This window comes from Ictalurus punctatus, chromosome 3 (genome assembly GCF_001660625.3).
Source record: "Ictalurus punctatus breed USDA103 chromosome 3, Coco_2.0, whole genome shotgun sequence".
NCBI lineage: Eukaryota > Metazoa > Chordata > Actinopteri > Siluriformes > Ictaluridae > Ictalurus > Ictalurus punctatus.
In genome coordinates, this window is record NC_030418.2 from 16,533,572 (window position 1) to 16,550,852 (window position 17,281).

The window sequence follows — 17,281 nt, forward strand, 5'->3', positions numbered from 1 at the left end:
TGCACACAGCAGTGGTGACATGAAAACAACAATTAATAAGCAGCCCCCCCATGCCACGCACGCGCCTTTTAACCAAGCAGCTAATAACATTACACATGCCACAGACTAGCCAAGGCAGACAGGTGGAGATGAGCGGGAGTCCAGTTTTCATTTACTGACCTGGCAAATAAGAGCCATTGCACTGCATGTATAGACCGAGACACACTTGTGCACACTCACACAGGGTCGAAATAATGTGTAGAGAGAGTCTCTTTTAAATGCTTTTTCTATTTGTCTCCCTATTACTCTTTCTGTGTTGGGGTGTGTGTCTCCCCCTCACTCTTTTAGCTACTTACTGATCCTCAGCAGTGATGCACTGCATTGACATAACTGATGAAGAATGATTAAAAATGTCTAATCATAGCCACAATTTGGATGGATTTGTTCACCAACGACATTGCCTTTTCCCAAAAGACAGGCTTTGCATAAATAAGCCGACCTTTACTCCTCTCCCATTTGCCCATGGGATATCGGCCCTAGATTTCTTCCGTCTATTCAGGATTTAAACGCACCAGATAAAAAAAAAAAGCAAACTATGCTGTCCTGTCATTGCAGCTTCATTTGATTACTGCATGTCTTTCAGTTTAAAAGGAATGAAAGCCAGCGTCTCAATTGCTATTGAGTTGTTCTTTTTCCAAGGTGAGCTGACAGAGCTAAATGTCAGTTAACTGAAGGTGGACACATTAACATTGTAGGTTGTCAGCCTTTGCCATTTGAGGGATTAGAAACACACACCCCGGCTTTGTGCACCATCCGCATGGTGAACTTTGGAAGGCCCCGACATTACCCTGAACACCACCCTCCATCATGTTTATGCCAGAGCAATGCTTGGGGGGGGGGACCATGCAGCACCAAAGTCCTTGGGGGGGAGAGAGAGAGAGAGAGAGAGAGAGAGAGTGAGTGTGTGTTGCACCAAGGGATTAGAAGTCATGCTGCTGAATAAAAAGCAAACATCAAACTTTCCCCCATTAAAAAAAACAAAAAAACTGTTGTTTTGCTACTCCAAATGGGCTCATCATGGTGGAGTGGTGGAAGTTGTACTCATTCCGTTTGTGGCGGGTTTTATAGTTGCGCTGGGAAAATGATGGATGACAAGTTAAATTTGTGTCGGGGGAGTGAAGGTGAACTGTGACAGAGTTATTTATCTTGGGAATGGAGGGTTAGGGTCAGGCAAAGCTGGGTGCCTGAAGGCACAAGACATTGACAAATTCATCCCGCACACTGCATTTCTGAAGCCCTTTTGTTTTGAATCCTGGCTACTCACGAGTGACCCTCATCACTCATACTGCCAGTGTGCGAAGGAGGCCGCGCCATGCCAGGGGATCTTAGCGCCACTAATTCTTGTCATTCACTCTACTGACAGGCCCAAGCCCGAACTATTCCGGCTTGTGAAAGAGGCTGGCTGAAATATTTATTTCTGCACATAATGGCCGCCCAGATTTAGGGCCATATCATTTTTCCTCTTCTGCCTTATCATTGCAGGTCACTGACAGGCCTGAAAGCGTTCAGCCAACTGGAAGAGCTGATTGTGGACAACAATCTTCTCGGAAATGACCTCCGGTTGCCCAGGTTACCACAGCTCCATACCCTAACACTCAATAAGAACCAAATATCCTTTCAGCCCAGCGCTGCTTTTGTGTGCCATCTCATGATTTACAGCACAGTGAACGGCGAGTTATAGTAAGTGCTGAACTCTCTCACTGCAAGCTCGTCATACAGTTTAGGATCTCGCCTTTACACACTTCAGGCCTTTAAATGCTCTTTAAATGGTGTTATTGTATTAAATTGAGATCCTCTTAGACTGAGAGAGGCTTGGAGGTAGAAGCCAATATAGTGAAGCTGACTTTGTGCCACGGTGACCTCTAGTGGAAGAAAGACTCATAAAAGCTCTGACTGTGTTATGGCCTTCATCCTGCATTGAGCATGAAGTAGTCATGATATATAATACGGTAATGTATTCTCTTTTTTTTAGGACAGAAGACAAATTTGTAAATATGAGTGCAGAACATGTTTTTCTTATGGCTCTAACACTGCAGTAAAAAACAGGAAATATAAATCAATACAAATAATTATGCTTTGTGAATTACACGGACAGAAATTTTTCAGATATTTACAAATGCAAAACTGTGTGTCAGACTACAGCAAGTGTTGGAAAGTTCAGCCAACTTGATCAGAACTTGATCAGAAATAATTGCTAAGTTTGTGTGTGTGTGTGTGTGTGTGTGTGTGTGTGTGTTTTGAGGCACACTGTAATGACACTGCCTCACACTTTGTTCTCCTGTTTCACCATTACAGGCAGCTCTCTTCCAGCTGAGTGTCAGCAGCTCATACCTGAGTTCTGCTGTGAAGTGGTCTGCACATGCTAATGGGCCAATTATTTACACCCCGTAGTGGCCCTCCGCTATTGAAATTCAAGTGCTGCATTAGTGCAGTTGTATTTTGACATATTCTGGCTCCGTTTTCCAATGACATGAATGTAATAGTGATGAATGTGCTGTGAAGTGGCTGTTTGTTTCTTTGCACGGTGGGAAGAGAAAAAAAGTCACTAACCCTTTTTTTATCACAGGGCATCCATCATTTTGTCTATGTTTTAATGTTCTGTACCAAACCACCCGGGAAATGGAGAGCAAAACACGGGATGGGGACAGCCAAATATGACACAGCGCCAAATTCTCACCCTTAAACGTAGCCGATCTTACACCTTCAAATACAGTGATCGCTGAGTAAGCTTGGAGGAGGTGAGCAGGAGAACAGAACCAGGGTCTGATGTAAATAAAGCTTGAATTCCTTGACTTCTGCTCTTTGATACCTCTCAGACATTGAGGCCTTGCTTGAGCATTTGCAGGAAGTAACACCAGCTCTTGAGTACCTGAGCCTGCTGGGAAATGAGGCCTGTCCCAATCAGCTGGTCAGCCTGGATAAAGATGAGGATGATTACCAGAGATACAGGTCTGAGGCAACACACACACACACACACACACACTGTTAACCTATGCATACACAAAAACCTAACCTTAAACTTAGTAACCAAAAAGTATTATTATGTCTATTGTAGCTTTTTTTTGTTTGTTTGTTTGTTTTTTTTACAAATGAAAGACAGTACTATACATTATATACTTGTACTATGCAGTATACACTCTGCTGTCTAGTGTATCAATTTTAGAAGGGTGGAATTGTCTCAAATAACACACTTTTGGTATGGTACTAACCGGAAGTATATGCTATTACCCAGTCGAGGACAAATTAAGTCAAACACATGTAATGCGATGGCGCTAGTATTAGCGAAGTAGGCACACAGATAACAAAAATTAATTGTTACATTTGACTGTTTATGATAATGTTTCCTTTTATGACCGACAAGTCCTCAGTGACCGTCAGACAGAGGTGTAAAATTTTGCTTTCACAATTTAAAATCAACATAGTAAGTTATGGTTGTGGCTATGGATATTGCCCCTCCCCTTCTGCTACATAAAGGAAGTTGCGACCATTGTGTGCGTGAAGTGTCCATTATTCCACACTTTGTTTTTTCATTTGAATGAGTGCATCAACTTAAAGTGCACTTTTTTGGTAGGGTTTCAGAGGGAACACACTAATCACAATATTTATACTACAAAATGGCGAAGAATAGTGCGTACATATGTGTGCCTTTTGGGACACACCTACAGTTTTAATTAAAAAAAAAAAAAAAAGCAGGTGAGGGACCAGCCAAATGTCCTCACCAGATCAAGATATTCAGGTTTGATATTTCTATTCTTTTATAAACATTTGGTATGAATATATTAGCATGGGCATATTCTATATAAACTCATGCCCACACCAACATTCATACCCTCATTCTGGTGATCATTCTAAACCAGCTTGTGAAAAATGATTGACATTCCAAATACAAAAATACCTATTCCACAAACCAAATTACTATTTCTTTAGTGTGGCTATTTTTCTTTCAAATGTTTGCTGTCCAAATCTATTATTGCGAGATTCTAACATGATTTTGACCTGTTAGTATTTTTCAGTCCAGCTCAAATGTACATTAGTAATGAATTTATATGAAATGGGGAAAGAAAATATTTCATTGTAATAGTTTTTTCGTCATTGTAATGGTCATGTGGTGTGACAGATATAGATCTTACAGTCGATGTTTTTACTTAACCTCCAAAAGCTTGTTTGTCTAAGGAATGTGTTCTATAAACTTTCTGAGCATAAATGGATGTTGCGCAATGTCATAAATTAAACTAGCCAGCAGAGGCAAAAGATATTACCTCATTTCTCTTAAAAGTACTCAACCTCACCTTTCTTTCCTCATTTTGCGATGAGTTCCAAAATCGATTTCATGTGTGAATTGTGATAACCACCAACGACTGTTTGGTATCTTTTCTTACAAGATGAAACGATGCATTCATTATCAAGCCCAGGCCCATGGGAGTGCAATGCCACGCTATGCTACCACCATTTGTCAGCTTTTCAGCATGAAACCCTGTCGGCTACAGGGAAGGAGAGAACCGGCACAGGAGGGGAAGAGAACACCTTCTTTTGTCTGTACCAGTCTTAAGAGCATTTTATCTGACACTGTGTTCGGTATAAATCATTTACCATACAGATGAACCTACAAGGCGCTGCTTACTGCTTCAATTAGTGCTGGGGAAGGCCGCTCTCTCACTGACTGACAGCAAGGGTGGATCTGTGATGGAATATTCATAATGTGTCACGTAGTAATACATCAGTTTGACCCTGATGCAGATTTTATGTCTGACTTTATGTCTTAGGCAGCACACGGGTCATGGCGGGACTGACCTTGACCACGCATATCTCAAAATAAATAAAGTAACCTTGGCAGTGGCATATTAATATACAGCATACCACGTATATTAAGTAGCCATATGAAACGAATAGGCATATTTTCCTACTCATTCATCATTGTTTAACTAAGAGGCTCGGGATTTATTTCCTACTAGCAGCATTTCTGTACAGTTCCAATGCATTAGTGGCATTTATTTCCTTCTAAAACTCTGTGTATGTTTTCAGGACCAAAAGTTAATCTCAATATGGCTTCAGGTGTTTTAAACTGCAGCTGAGGTTGACTTAGCACCAGCCATCTGTTTAAACCCCACAAAACAATACGGAATAATCAGGAAGCACCTGCATATTAAATATATACGTTACCTAAAGCTAGTTAGGTTTTATTTTTTTTAATGAATGTTTCTGCTGTTTTCACATGTTTAAGGAAAACTGTAACAGTATATTTCATATGTGCAGATATTATGAAGAGCTACACAAGCAGATACAGTAAATGTTTCTCCTCAGTTTTGATAGACATGCGAAATATTCATAGCTCAATTTTGCTCCAAACATATCTTAATAAGATCAATCTGAAATTCTGTTTTCTTTGAGGCATCTGTAATGAACATGTATCATGGGGTTGCTATCTTCTTCCATCATAGTCATCAACATCATCATCATCAGTTTGTCACTGGCCTGTGCATGAGAGCTCAGTTGGGATCTGTTTGCTGCCCATATACACATCTGCTCTCTCTCTCTCTCTCTCTCTCTCTCTAAAGCTTAATCTTGACATGTTGCTTCCACCATTCCAGTCAGCCAGTGAAAGATTCTGTTGTCATCTCCATATTCGTATTATTATCTCATGTCACTTTCTGCCTCTGAATGAAAGATAGAGAGTGTGTGAAAGCTTAAAAAGACACCTGTAATGTTACAGCAATGACAGCTTGACAGATGAGGTCTATGTATTTTATTTTCCAACCTATTTATATATACTGCCCTAATTTGTATCCACTTTGAAGGAGATTTTTCTATTTACAAATATCAGCACTATTATATTAACAATAAGTAAACAAGTTTTCACATTTAATGCTGTTAATATAATTGTCAAACTGCTGCTTGGAAAAAATATATATAGAGAGCTTGTTGGGGGAATTTCTTGCTTGGGCTCATTTCTAGTATCATTTATGTTTAGCATTTTGGATTTTTAATAATCTACATTTAGTATTACTAAAGTGCAAAGATTCTAAAAAACTAAATAGTCACTAGCATCCTGTTTAAGATATGAACTCAAAGTAAATGATGTTTACTTGCATTGTTTGACAGTATTGTTGACTGTTTTCATGGTGTACAGGTACTTTGTGCTGCATAAACTGAGGAACCTGAAGTTCCTGGACAGCAGGAGAGTGACTCAGACAGAACATCTGGAGGCCAAGGCCCGAGGCGAATTCATGAAGGTGGTCAGGCCTAAAACTGAGCAGGTCTGTGTCTACTTATTTTCATTTTCATTACAATAACAGAACACCCATGATGCTAATGCTGTGCCTAAGGGAAGTATTAAATGTAAAAAAAAATAATTACATTGTGAAGGTTGCATCTAAACAGCTGGAAGATCACTGCAATTTTGCATCAGTGTGTAATTCTGGAAGGAAAACTATGCACAATAATCTGTTAAACTAGAAACAATTACTAGAGGCTCCTCTTACATTCATATGACCTATCTCTGTCTGTCTGCCTTTCTGTCTGTCTGTTTGGGTGACTGTATCCAAAACGAATCTTTATAATTAACATTTGAGCTTCAAGCGGGGTACGGTGGCTTAGTGGTTAGAAGGTTTGCCTTGTACCTCCAGGGTTGGGGATTTGAATCGCACATTTGCTCTGTGTGCGTGGAGTTTACATGTTCTCCCCATGCTTCGGGGTTTCCTCCGGGTACTCCGGTTTCCTCCCTCAGTCTAAAGACATGTGTTGTAGGCTGATTGGCATTTCCAAATTGTTCGGAGTGTGTGAATGGGTGAGGGATTGTGCCCTGCGATGGGTTGCCACCTTGTCCAGGATGTCCCCTGTCTTGAGGGATAGGCTCCAAACTCCCCAGTGACCCTGTGTAGGATAAGCAGTTTGGAAGATTGATGAATGGATAGATTTGAGATTCAATGATGCCTATGATTTGTTTAGGAATGGAATTCTGAGTTGGATTTGCCTCAGACAGATAGGGTTCCAAAGCTTCAGCTTTTATACTAATACCAACGTAAATAACTAGCCGAGCCAATTCCTAACTCAGAGCAACTTTGTGTAGCTGCATCGGAGCATGGTGTCCAACATTCTGGAGCTTGGTGTCCAACATTTGCCATTTCCACGAACTTTACATCGGATTTCTCATTAATATGATATTAAATGCCACTGCAAAATGGTCAGTGAGAAATCTTTCGTTTTTAGGTGCTAACAATTAAACCTGTGTTGAGCTGATTTTCCCATATTAAACAGCATTGAATCTAATAATACATCATGATCCAACAAATTAGTACCAGAATCATTACCATATCACAAATATTTCAATATAAACATATTTAATGTGTTTCAGAGTGGACTTTCCCTTTAATATACGTTCTGCTCTACCATAAGGTCTTCTGCTTTGTTGGACTCTTTGAAGACATGTTTCTCCCTTGTCCTGTTCACTTTCAAACTCACATGAAGGCCTCACATTGGATACACTGGACATCATCATGCCATCATGCTCTCAGTCATTTTGCACACACACACACACACACACACACACACACACTTATTCCTCCCATACTTGTTTTTCAGATATTTTTCCTCTTCAAAAATTATTTTCTGATCTTATTTCATTTTTTGCACCCCTCTCCTCTTATTTTCTGCCTTCTGCTCCATGGCATATAAACCAACAACTTCACTAAGATTTGATTCTATGTAATTGTGCAGCCTTAAAATATTTATGTTGTGGTTTCGGCTTTATCGCAGCCCCATCCCCAGAGCTGCATGCTGGATTTGAAAGGTAAATATGGTGGTAGCTTTGGCAAGAACAAAGCGGTCTCCTGACAGGGGCTGCTCTTGTGAGTCAACACGGGATTTCCTAAAGTGCAAAAGGAACAGATCATTCATCATCGCAGTGAGGCAAGCAGTTATTGTCTGGTTTCAAGATGTTGAAGTCGCTTATTTTATTCCACATTAAAGTCGTGAAAGAGAAAGGCAAATCACTGTGATGAGTGAGCCTGATTCTGGCATGTTTGGAGTTGGTTAGTCACAAATTAGGGAATGATGTGTTGTGTAACTATTCCACTGGAATAAACTAAACCACTCCTGGACACACAGAGTGAATTTTCAACTTGTGAAATATGTGTTGTCGGGACCTCACAATCAAATAAACAAAAAGCAATACACTTGAAACACAGCAAAGTAATAAATCTACTTGGAGTATTCCGTGGTTTTGTTTAAAGCCATTTTAACAACACACCTAAGGAGACGCAGATATAGAAGAAAACTAAGTCAGGTCTCTCTTCTGTGCCCTGCACTTAACTGGATTAAACTCTGCTTTAATGCTCTAAAGGCGCACTCTTCCGCACAATAGGTGCCTTTGTGAGGTCCATTTTGAGAGGCAGATAGAGAAAGTTGGCCACGTCAGAGAGTCCCGAGCTGTCATGCCAGCACTTCCCCAGCGTTTGTTTTGAATTAGATAAGACATGATGTGGCAGCCACAACAAGCTCTGTGGGCCATGTGTACTCCCCAGCTCTAATTGGCTTCATCATCGTGCCGATTGTCTGCTGACCAATAGTGCAGGTCACCAATTAACAAGCGGTGGAGACAAGCTAGCACCGAGCCAAGCCGCCTGAAGATGATGGCATAATTAGTTATTTGTGTTTGCTTTTATGTTCCATCCAGCGGGGTGTCTTACATTGAAAGACACACTGGTTTTAACCATGTTACAGCAGCCTGCAATTAGCACGTTCATTTTCACAAATTTCCCATTCTTCTTCAGCGCAGTGCACAGGGTAGAAGAGCTGTACAGCAGTTGAAGTCTTATTTATAAACGAAGCTTAGATAACCATAAATTTGGAACATTATTGCAACATTTTACTTTTGTAATATAATAAATATTGTTTGGGGTTTTTTTCACTCTGCATGTTTTGGCCACTAAAATGTCGTTTAATAGGTTATGTGGAAAATGACAAAGATACAGGCCAGACTACATTCTGCAACTCATGTTACATTTTATTTTGAAAACATTGTGCTTTCTGTATAATGAAATTAAAGTATATCTAATGTGCACCTAATGCATGGCTTTGTTTTGAAAACTGCTGGAACAACAATGATGATGATGCTTTTTTTCCCAGATTGATATCAATTCTGTCTCACAGAAAAGATACACTTTTAACCATTTAAACCTGCATTTAAATCCACAAATCGATGTAATATGTCATCAGAAAATGGTGTATGCTGTGGAAGCCTTGTGTCGTGTCTTCATTGTGTTTTCATTGGGAGCCTGTTAGAAAAAAATAGAAAGCACACCAATTAAAATTGTGATTCCACCGCCTGATTACATTTATTATAATGACAGCTACAGATGATTTAAAGCCTTATTTTTTTTTGTAGAGCACACCATCATTACTGTATTTTTCTTAAAATGATTTCATGATTGTGAAATTCATGACAATGTGATCGTATTGCTGTGATGTAAACAGGAAAAAGAACCTGTTAATTTACATATAAATTAAAATGGCATAAACACGTTTCTAGTAGCTTTCTATTGCTGTCAGAATGTGAGAGTTTTATCACAGAGGAACTTATTACAAACACTACCCTGAGTAACTAACACAGTGATTAGGGCTTAACTGATACAGTCCCTTCCAAAACTATTGGAACGGCATGGTCAATTCAATTGTTATTGCTGTAGACTGAAGACATTTGCGTTTGAGATCAAAAGATGAATATGAGAAGAGAGTTTAGAATTTTGGCTTTTATTTCCTGGTATTTATATGTAGATGTGTTAAATGACAGAACATAAAACATTTTGTATCAGACCACCCAATTTGTAGGCAAGCAAAAATTTTGGAACAGAACAGGTGACTGAGAGGTGTTTCCTGTTACCCAGGCAGGCGTGTCTTGTTAGATTGGTTGTTTAAACAAGAAATAGCTGTGAACATCTATTCTTGGTTTTAGCCTTCAGTTTCCCCTGTGATGACTGCATTTGTTGTTAAAAAGGATAAGCCAACATGAGGATGAGAGAGCTGTCTATGGGAGAAAATCAAGCCATTTTAAAGTTGAAAAAAGAGGGAAAATCAATCAGAGAATTGGAGGCACTGCACAAACATTGGGCATAGCTAATACAACCATTTATAGTGTCCTGAAAAAGAAAGAAACCACTGGTATACCGAGCAACAGACACCAAATGGGTCAGCCAAGGAAAATAACAATAGCTGATCATTGAAACATTGTGAGAGCTGTGAAGAAAACCCCAAGAAGAACAGTCAGTGACATCACCGACAATCTCCACAGGGCAGGGGTGAATGAGAGCAGAAATATAGAGGCCATACCACAAGATGCAAACACTCATCAGCAGTAAGAATCAGAAAGATAGATTGGAATTTGCAAAGAAATACAGAAATGAGCTGCAAAAGTTCTGGAACCAACATTAACCTCTACCAAAGTGATGGAAAGGCCAAAGTGTGGAGAAAGAAAGGATCTGCTCATGATCCAAAACATACTGATCAGTCAAACATGGTGGAGGTAGTGTGATGGCTTGGGCTTGCATGGCTACTGCTGGAATAGGCTCACTAATTTTATTGATGATGTAACTCATGATGGTAGCAGCAGAATGAATTCAGAAGTTTACAGGAACATTCTGTCTGCCAATTTACAGAGAAATGCATCCAAATTAATCGGGAGGAACTTCTTCATGCAGCAAGACAATGACCCAAACACACTGCCAACACAACACAGGACTTTGTTCGGAGAAAAAGTGGAATGTTTTAGACTGGCTAAGTCAATTGAGACATTAACTCAATTGACCAGTATTTCACCTCCTGAAGAGGAGACTGAAGGGAGAAATTTTCCCTTTCCATCTACCTCTGCTAAGCAAACTAGCACTGTGTTTCAAATTGCATACTTATGTACTATTTTAGACCATGGAATAACTAATACTAACCCGTTTTCCGATTACAGTTAGTGTTTGAATTTTCAAAACCTCTAATGTAGCCTCCAAACCTACTGAAAGGTCTGTTCTGCGTACCAGTCTTCTGGATTCTCTAGATTAATAAATACTTTTGAATGCAAGATTTCAAGTTTCCAACTTGAGACGCATCTCATGACAGTCAGTCATTACAAGTAAAAGTGTTCAAGATTTGAGTGTTTAATGTTGCTGTGCATGAAATCACTAAATATTTTGGAGTTCAACTTGAATATCTGCCAGACAGGGATGTTTTTGCCTTGACGTACCATCTAGTGAATGTGACATTTAAACCTCCAGCTGTACATAATAGGCAGGTGAGTGCCTGAACAATGCAACTCACATTGCCACATGCAAAGTCAAGTGTTAAGTATAAACCAGACTTCTCAGACATCAGAGCCATAGCACACCACCCTGGCGTGGATTATTTTCTTATAACAACACACGGTGTCGTGTTTTAATTCTTATGTATTGCTCAAAAAGCTGAGAGTGAAATGCATGTTCACTCTTCCCACTAGACAGGAAAGCCAGTGCAATTAATATTCCTTTGATGTTTAGTCAATAATGTATACTGTATGTTACCGACATAATAAAATGTTTACATGCTCACATAATGGTCGTAAATGATAAATCTGGGGGGAAAATGTAGGAAGGTCAAGGTTTGGGGTCAAAGAAAATTCATAATGTCCACTTGGGGTTGTTTGCCCAAAAAATTTTGGAACCCGCAGCAGATTTACTGAAAGGCTCATACGTGGCTCCTTTCTGTGTGTCAGTGAAATGGTTAATCATACCATTTAGAGGTCTCTGTGAACTTTTGAGAGCTTTGAATCACATTAAAATTGAGTGTGACCACGATTGAAGCTGCTTTTCAATCATTATGGCTTTACATGCTGGAACACCACATGGTTTGCATCAATCTCCAGCACACTTTAATACAATATGAATACCATAACGTTTGAACATTTTGACCTTTTCCAAGACTCTCAAATTGTATCCAGAGAGTTCGAAGCCCAGATTTCTTAACAGAAAGTGTCTTTATTGTTTTTCAACCATGATAGTGATGCTTTCTTTTTCGCCTTGACGCAAATCTCCTGGTTTAAAATGATGCCCTGCTCTTTGAACGTATTGAATTATTTTGCATGTGCACACGTTAGCTCAAGGAGACATTTATTATAGCCTGTTGCAAATCCTTTTCTCTTTTGCATTGATTTTCCTTTGCCGCATGCTCCAGTGGCCCCAAAACTATGTATTAATGGAAGTGGTAGAAAATGAGCTGTCTCGCTCGTGTTGGTGTCTCTGCATTGCTGATGTGTGTTGCAAAGCAGGAAGGTCATTTTGTGAGCTGTAGTTATGAGGACAGCATAATTGGGAATGCTTTTTATTGGATTTCTTGAGAGTCAGTGTTATAAATAAATGGTTTAAACAAGTATGTGCAGAAAACAAGGGAATTGGAAAAGGCTATTTAGGATCCCTCCCCAGCGTCAGAGCTAAGAAGAGGTACTTGGAAAGCCTTGAGCTGCGTTTTTTTTTAGGGGAAATTGGGCGTGCAGGAATGCTATAATGTGATAATTCTCTTAGAGGACTCATAGGTCATGGAATTTGATGGCATGAAACCACATTGAGTGACTGGGCATCTTTTGGAAAAATACATGTGGTTGTGTGTAGGCTGCTTTTTCGGCATCTTCTGAAGTACATGAATGTTGTTAAAGTATTGCGTTTAAATAGCCATATCTGTCAAAACACTTTGACAACACTTTGGCAACCTGTACAAACACTTTTCTGCAGGCATCAGTTGGTCAGGATTCAGCCCCGTGAATGTTTCACTGACATCTGCATCTTAAACACATTTTACAGTGGATGAAGTAACTGCTCCCACTCCCTTAACAAAATAATGTTTGGTAGGTACATAAAAGTGTAATGTCTCTGAAATGTCAACTAGGTTGTGCTTGGATGAAGTGTTTGACTTGATATTCATGTAGGGGTACAAGGTTTCTCCCACATCCTCCTCATGGGTAATGAAAAGCAGACTGGAGCAGTTGGAGCCAGGACTGAGGTCCCATCAGTTCTTGTCACACAGACGGCGCTCTGGGTAATCCACACTGGCAGAGCCAGGAAAGTTATGAAGTGGATCTCCTCTGTGCATTTTTCATATTAATCTGCCTCTCAGCAGAGGAGTTCATATCACAACAACAGCGTAACAGAACCAGGCCGCAACAGACCACCTGAAAATGCCTCATAGAACACAACTGAATTTTTTTTGTTCAAGCATGAGAAGGGCAAACTATTTTCTTTGCTCGTTCCTCCTCTCTCTCTCTTTGTAATCTCTCATGTACGGCTGGTAAAGGCTTGTGCCATATTCATCTCCTTGCGTGAGAATTATGAGTTCCCTGAAGTGTTCAAACATAATAAACAGGGGGCTATAGAGCTCAGTGCCACTGTGCCTTCAGTGTGTTTGCTGAATCATTTTATGGGATAAATCTTTCCTCAGAGACAACTATAAAATATCATTCACACTGGAAAGTGCAACTCAACTAAATAAATTGCTTGGAAAAGGAAGTTTATTACCACTTTTCGCAGACAGATGTACCTATATTTGTGATGCTGATAGTAGCTTGTGACATCTCTGCTTGGTATTGAGATTATGCATGAGCAGAATATGTCATAAAGTGGCTTATTTTTACTGCATGATGAACTGTCACCAAATTGTGTCAAACTGATGCTAATTTAAACAGAAGAATAGTCTATACACTTAGGTCGTTTTCACACTTGTGGTTCTGGGGGGAAAAAAAACCTCGGTTGCTTGCCCTGAGGTTTCAGTTCATTTGATAGAGTGTGAAAGCTGTTTTAGAGCCCAGGAGTGGTCCAGAGATCCAATCCCTGTTCCCTTTGAAAACGGTGGTCTAAGACTTGCTTTAACCGAATCCTGGTGTAGTGCACATCCTGTATGGAAGCTTTCTGCTCTCAATGCACCAAGTAATGTGATTGGTTTAACTTATAGTGTTATTTCCGATTGCACGTTTCTTGATGGTGGGAGGAAAAGGTTATTATGATCAATATATGGAACATTCAATCAAAAATGGCCACTCATAAGATTGATATGGCTATTGCAGTGTAGTCTAGTCATGTGTTGTGTCCCATATTATCACTATTATGTATCATTATAGGCCAAACAAAAGAACATACGCTTGGCGCAATGTTACTGTAATTAGGGCATCTTTGTGGATCTTCGTGCATATTGTCTTGTTCTACATGGCAAAATATCTTAAGCGAGAAAGGCTCATCCTTTGAAGGTATTTCTATGATTTCTTGATGCATCCAAAAGCATTCTTCTACAGCTTGATTGTTGCTACCAAAGTGAAATAATCATAATAATAAACAGTTGAACCTAGTGCATTTCTGCAAACCCGCGTGTACAAAAGTACATTTGAAATTGTGCTACCTGGTTCCTCTGTGTGAAAGAAAACCTGTGATTATGAGCCCTTCCACAAACGACTCCAGAATCAGTCCTGGATGCAACCCTGAGTATTCAGGCCAAGTGCAAAAACGCCCTGAGTAATCCTACTCATATTCAGCGTCTCTGAATATCTGCACTGATCCAGGATGCATTTTGAATTTTGAAAAACATGCTATGGGGTTTAAGGTTGTGGGAAATGTTAGCTTCAGTGCCCTCCTCATGACATGAACTACGTAAACTGAAGGGCTCAAGGCTTCAGAGTTGAGTACACAGTAACATCATCACTCCATCCCACTTACGTATACACATGCTATCTACAGGCCTGAGAAACATCCTCCTCACAATGATGTTGTTTCTCCTGCTGCAAAGCCAGCTGGAAAAGTGCAGCGACTCCTCCACGTGTCGTGTCAAAAAGAGCTGAGGACAGGCTGGGTTTTTCCTCATATGTCCTAGGGGACCGAGTTCGGGACAGCTCTGGTGTTTGGAAGCTGCTGAAACTGCTCTGGCAGCTGGACTTCTGGAGGTCATGGCAAGGGCATTGTTCAAAACAAAAAACACTCACAATTAGAGGCAATGACTCACAGTGTCCACATAAATCAGATAACATTGCACATCATAAACAGACCGTAAAACTTTAAAGCACAGATAATTGTTAGTAATAGCTCCACAGTTGATTTATGGGCAAGTACAAAACAGAAAGATATGAGCAGTTGACCTCAGTGTCATATCACTCTTATTACACAAGTGGCATATTATAGTATTCTGTTTGAAAACAAGCAGATGTTTTTTTGGTGTTTAGTTTTTTTGTTTTTTTTTTTGTGGAATTTTGTTTGTGCAGTCATGATGATGTTTTACATATGTATTGCTTCACGGAATGTGAGTGAGAACAGTTTGGAGTTTGTATTCCCATTTGTCAATTGCACTTGTGTTGCTTTTTGAGATGAGATATAGCACAAAGCTGTTTTTAATTTTTTTATAATGTGTTAGCAGTTAGACAATCAAGTCCTTAATAACAACTTTAATAATAACTGTGGATTTATTACTAGACATAACAAAGAGGTCAGGTATATCAGTGTATTATTTTGTAAATAATAACATTGCTAGATTAGCTACATTTATTTATAAGACTGTCCCAAATATGATTCAGATGGGTTTTTTTTTTAATGGAATACAGACTATTTTCCACATTCTCTCTTGTCAGTTGCGAAAGACGAGCCAGCTTTTAACTTAGGCATACACTGATCCAAAGATGCAAATCCTCTAACAGCATTTAGCCTCCATTCCCTGTCTGGGTCTTATCTGTGGACAGGCTGAGTTATGCTAACGCTAAGTGAGTTGCTGTTTCACTTCAGATACAATACTCACTCAGTGATGTTTTTGCAATTACAGAGGCACAGACAAGCATGTCCCACAGCGCCAGTTCTCATAGTTTAATTACAGTTTAACTTTTCAGTTTTCCTCAGATGATTGTAAGATGCTGCCAGCCTAATTAAACACAGATGGCTTATTCTGAAAGGCTTCAGTGTGCGTGCACCACATTGCTCGCGCCCGTGCCAGAGCAGGAGTTTTCAATGGAGCCAGATCATTAGGCAAATTTAAAGTAAATCCTCCCTCTGATTGTATCGCATAACGCTAATTGTGTCATCATGATTTATATACACATGCAAATAGGCTTGGTCGCTTCTGTTACTGTTGTAACACTTAATTTCGGTTTCATTAAGGTGAGGGGACGCTGATAGAGATTTATCTCCCACTCAGTCAGTTCAAGGATAAGCATATCTCTGACCTCAGAGACAGATGTGCATCAACAAGAGAATAACTAGCTTTACATGCCATGTTTTTGTAACAGTTTTGTTTTACAATTCTCGCCTGAGTGAGTAATTACGGCGTTTTCTGAATGCCGAATGTGTGCATGTTGTAAATATTAAGAATATACAATGATGTGTATTTGAGTATTTAAGTAAATCGTGTTCCTTTTTTTTCTTTTGTTTTTACTGAACTTTTAACTGTGTCCTAATGATCAACACTAAGCATATGCAAGGTGAAGAGAAAGTGGCTGGGACAGAGATGGAGGACTTTTCTTTCCCAAGGGGTTCTGGGAACTTTTCTCACTCGGTGTCAGGCTCCTGTGGGGGCGAGCAGTCTGAGACCTCCGGGGGTGCTGGAGCCAGCAAGGCAGCAGGGAATCCATTACTCGAGCCAGGCCTACCCAAACAAGCTCAGCTATTCCACTACTCTCTGCTACTGGGACTATTAAATGACCATCCTCAACTTTCCAACCCAACGTTACACACCCAGGAAACAAGGGTTGGGAGAGGCTTAATAAAACCAAATCGATACATTTCACCAACTTGTAAAGCATGATTCAGAAGCTACTCTTTTTTTTTTGCAGCATTTAACATGCACTGATAAAATGAGTGTATTTGACCTATGCAAACTCTTTCCTCACAGCAATAGTTGTTGACTTGCAGAGTTTCACAAGGATTCCAAAAGAAGGATGTGCTATTCAAGTATATGCTTACACAAGGTTTCTTTGTGGTTTTTAAAGCTTGTCAGAGACATCAGGCCCAGTAAGAAAAGAGAAAAAAAAACTATATTGTTTCCAGCACTTGGATTCCTTTCGTTCTGACATCTGCCACTCTGTAAAGATGATAAATTCTTGCCTCATTAGCCAGCGGTGTGGGATTACAGCCTGACAACACATTAATCACTCGCCTCTGTGGCAGGCCCCACTCGCAATAGGCATTGTTAACAAAACTTTTCTAATATGTCACTCTCCTCACTGACAGCCTGTAATGAATCATTCTGATTGACAGCCCTGATAGATTACACT

General features: G+C 39.8%; 1 protein-coding gene across 2 annotated transcripts in view; it reads left to right on the plus strand.

The window, feature by feature from the left end:
* The window catches only part of lrmda (leucine rich melanocyte differentiation associated), a 262,998-nt gene that overhangs the window by 166,207 nt on the left and 79,510 nt on the right, over window positions 1–17,281 (plus strand). For both annotated transcript variants that reach the window (XM_047154240.2, XM_017464133.3), the window contains 3 exons: window positions 1,522–1,648; window positions 2,849–2,988; window positions 6,167–6,293. In XM_047154240.2, coding sequence (XP_047010196.1) covers window positions 1,522–1,648; window positions 2,849–2,988; window positions 6,167–6,293 — 394 coding nt within the window. The remainder of the gene's footprint in view (window positions 1–1,521; window positions 1,649–2,848; window positions 2,989–6,166; window positions 6,294–17,281) is intronic.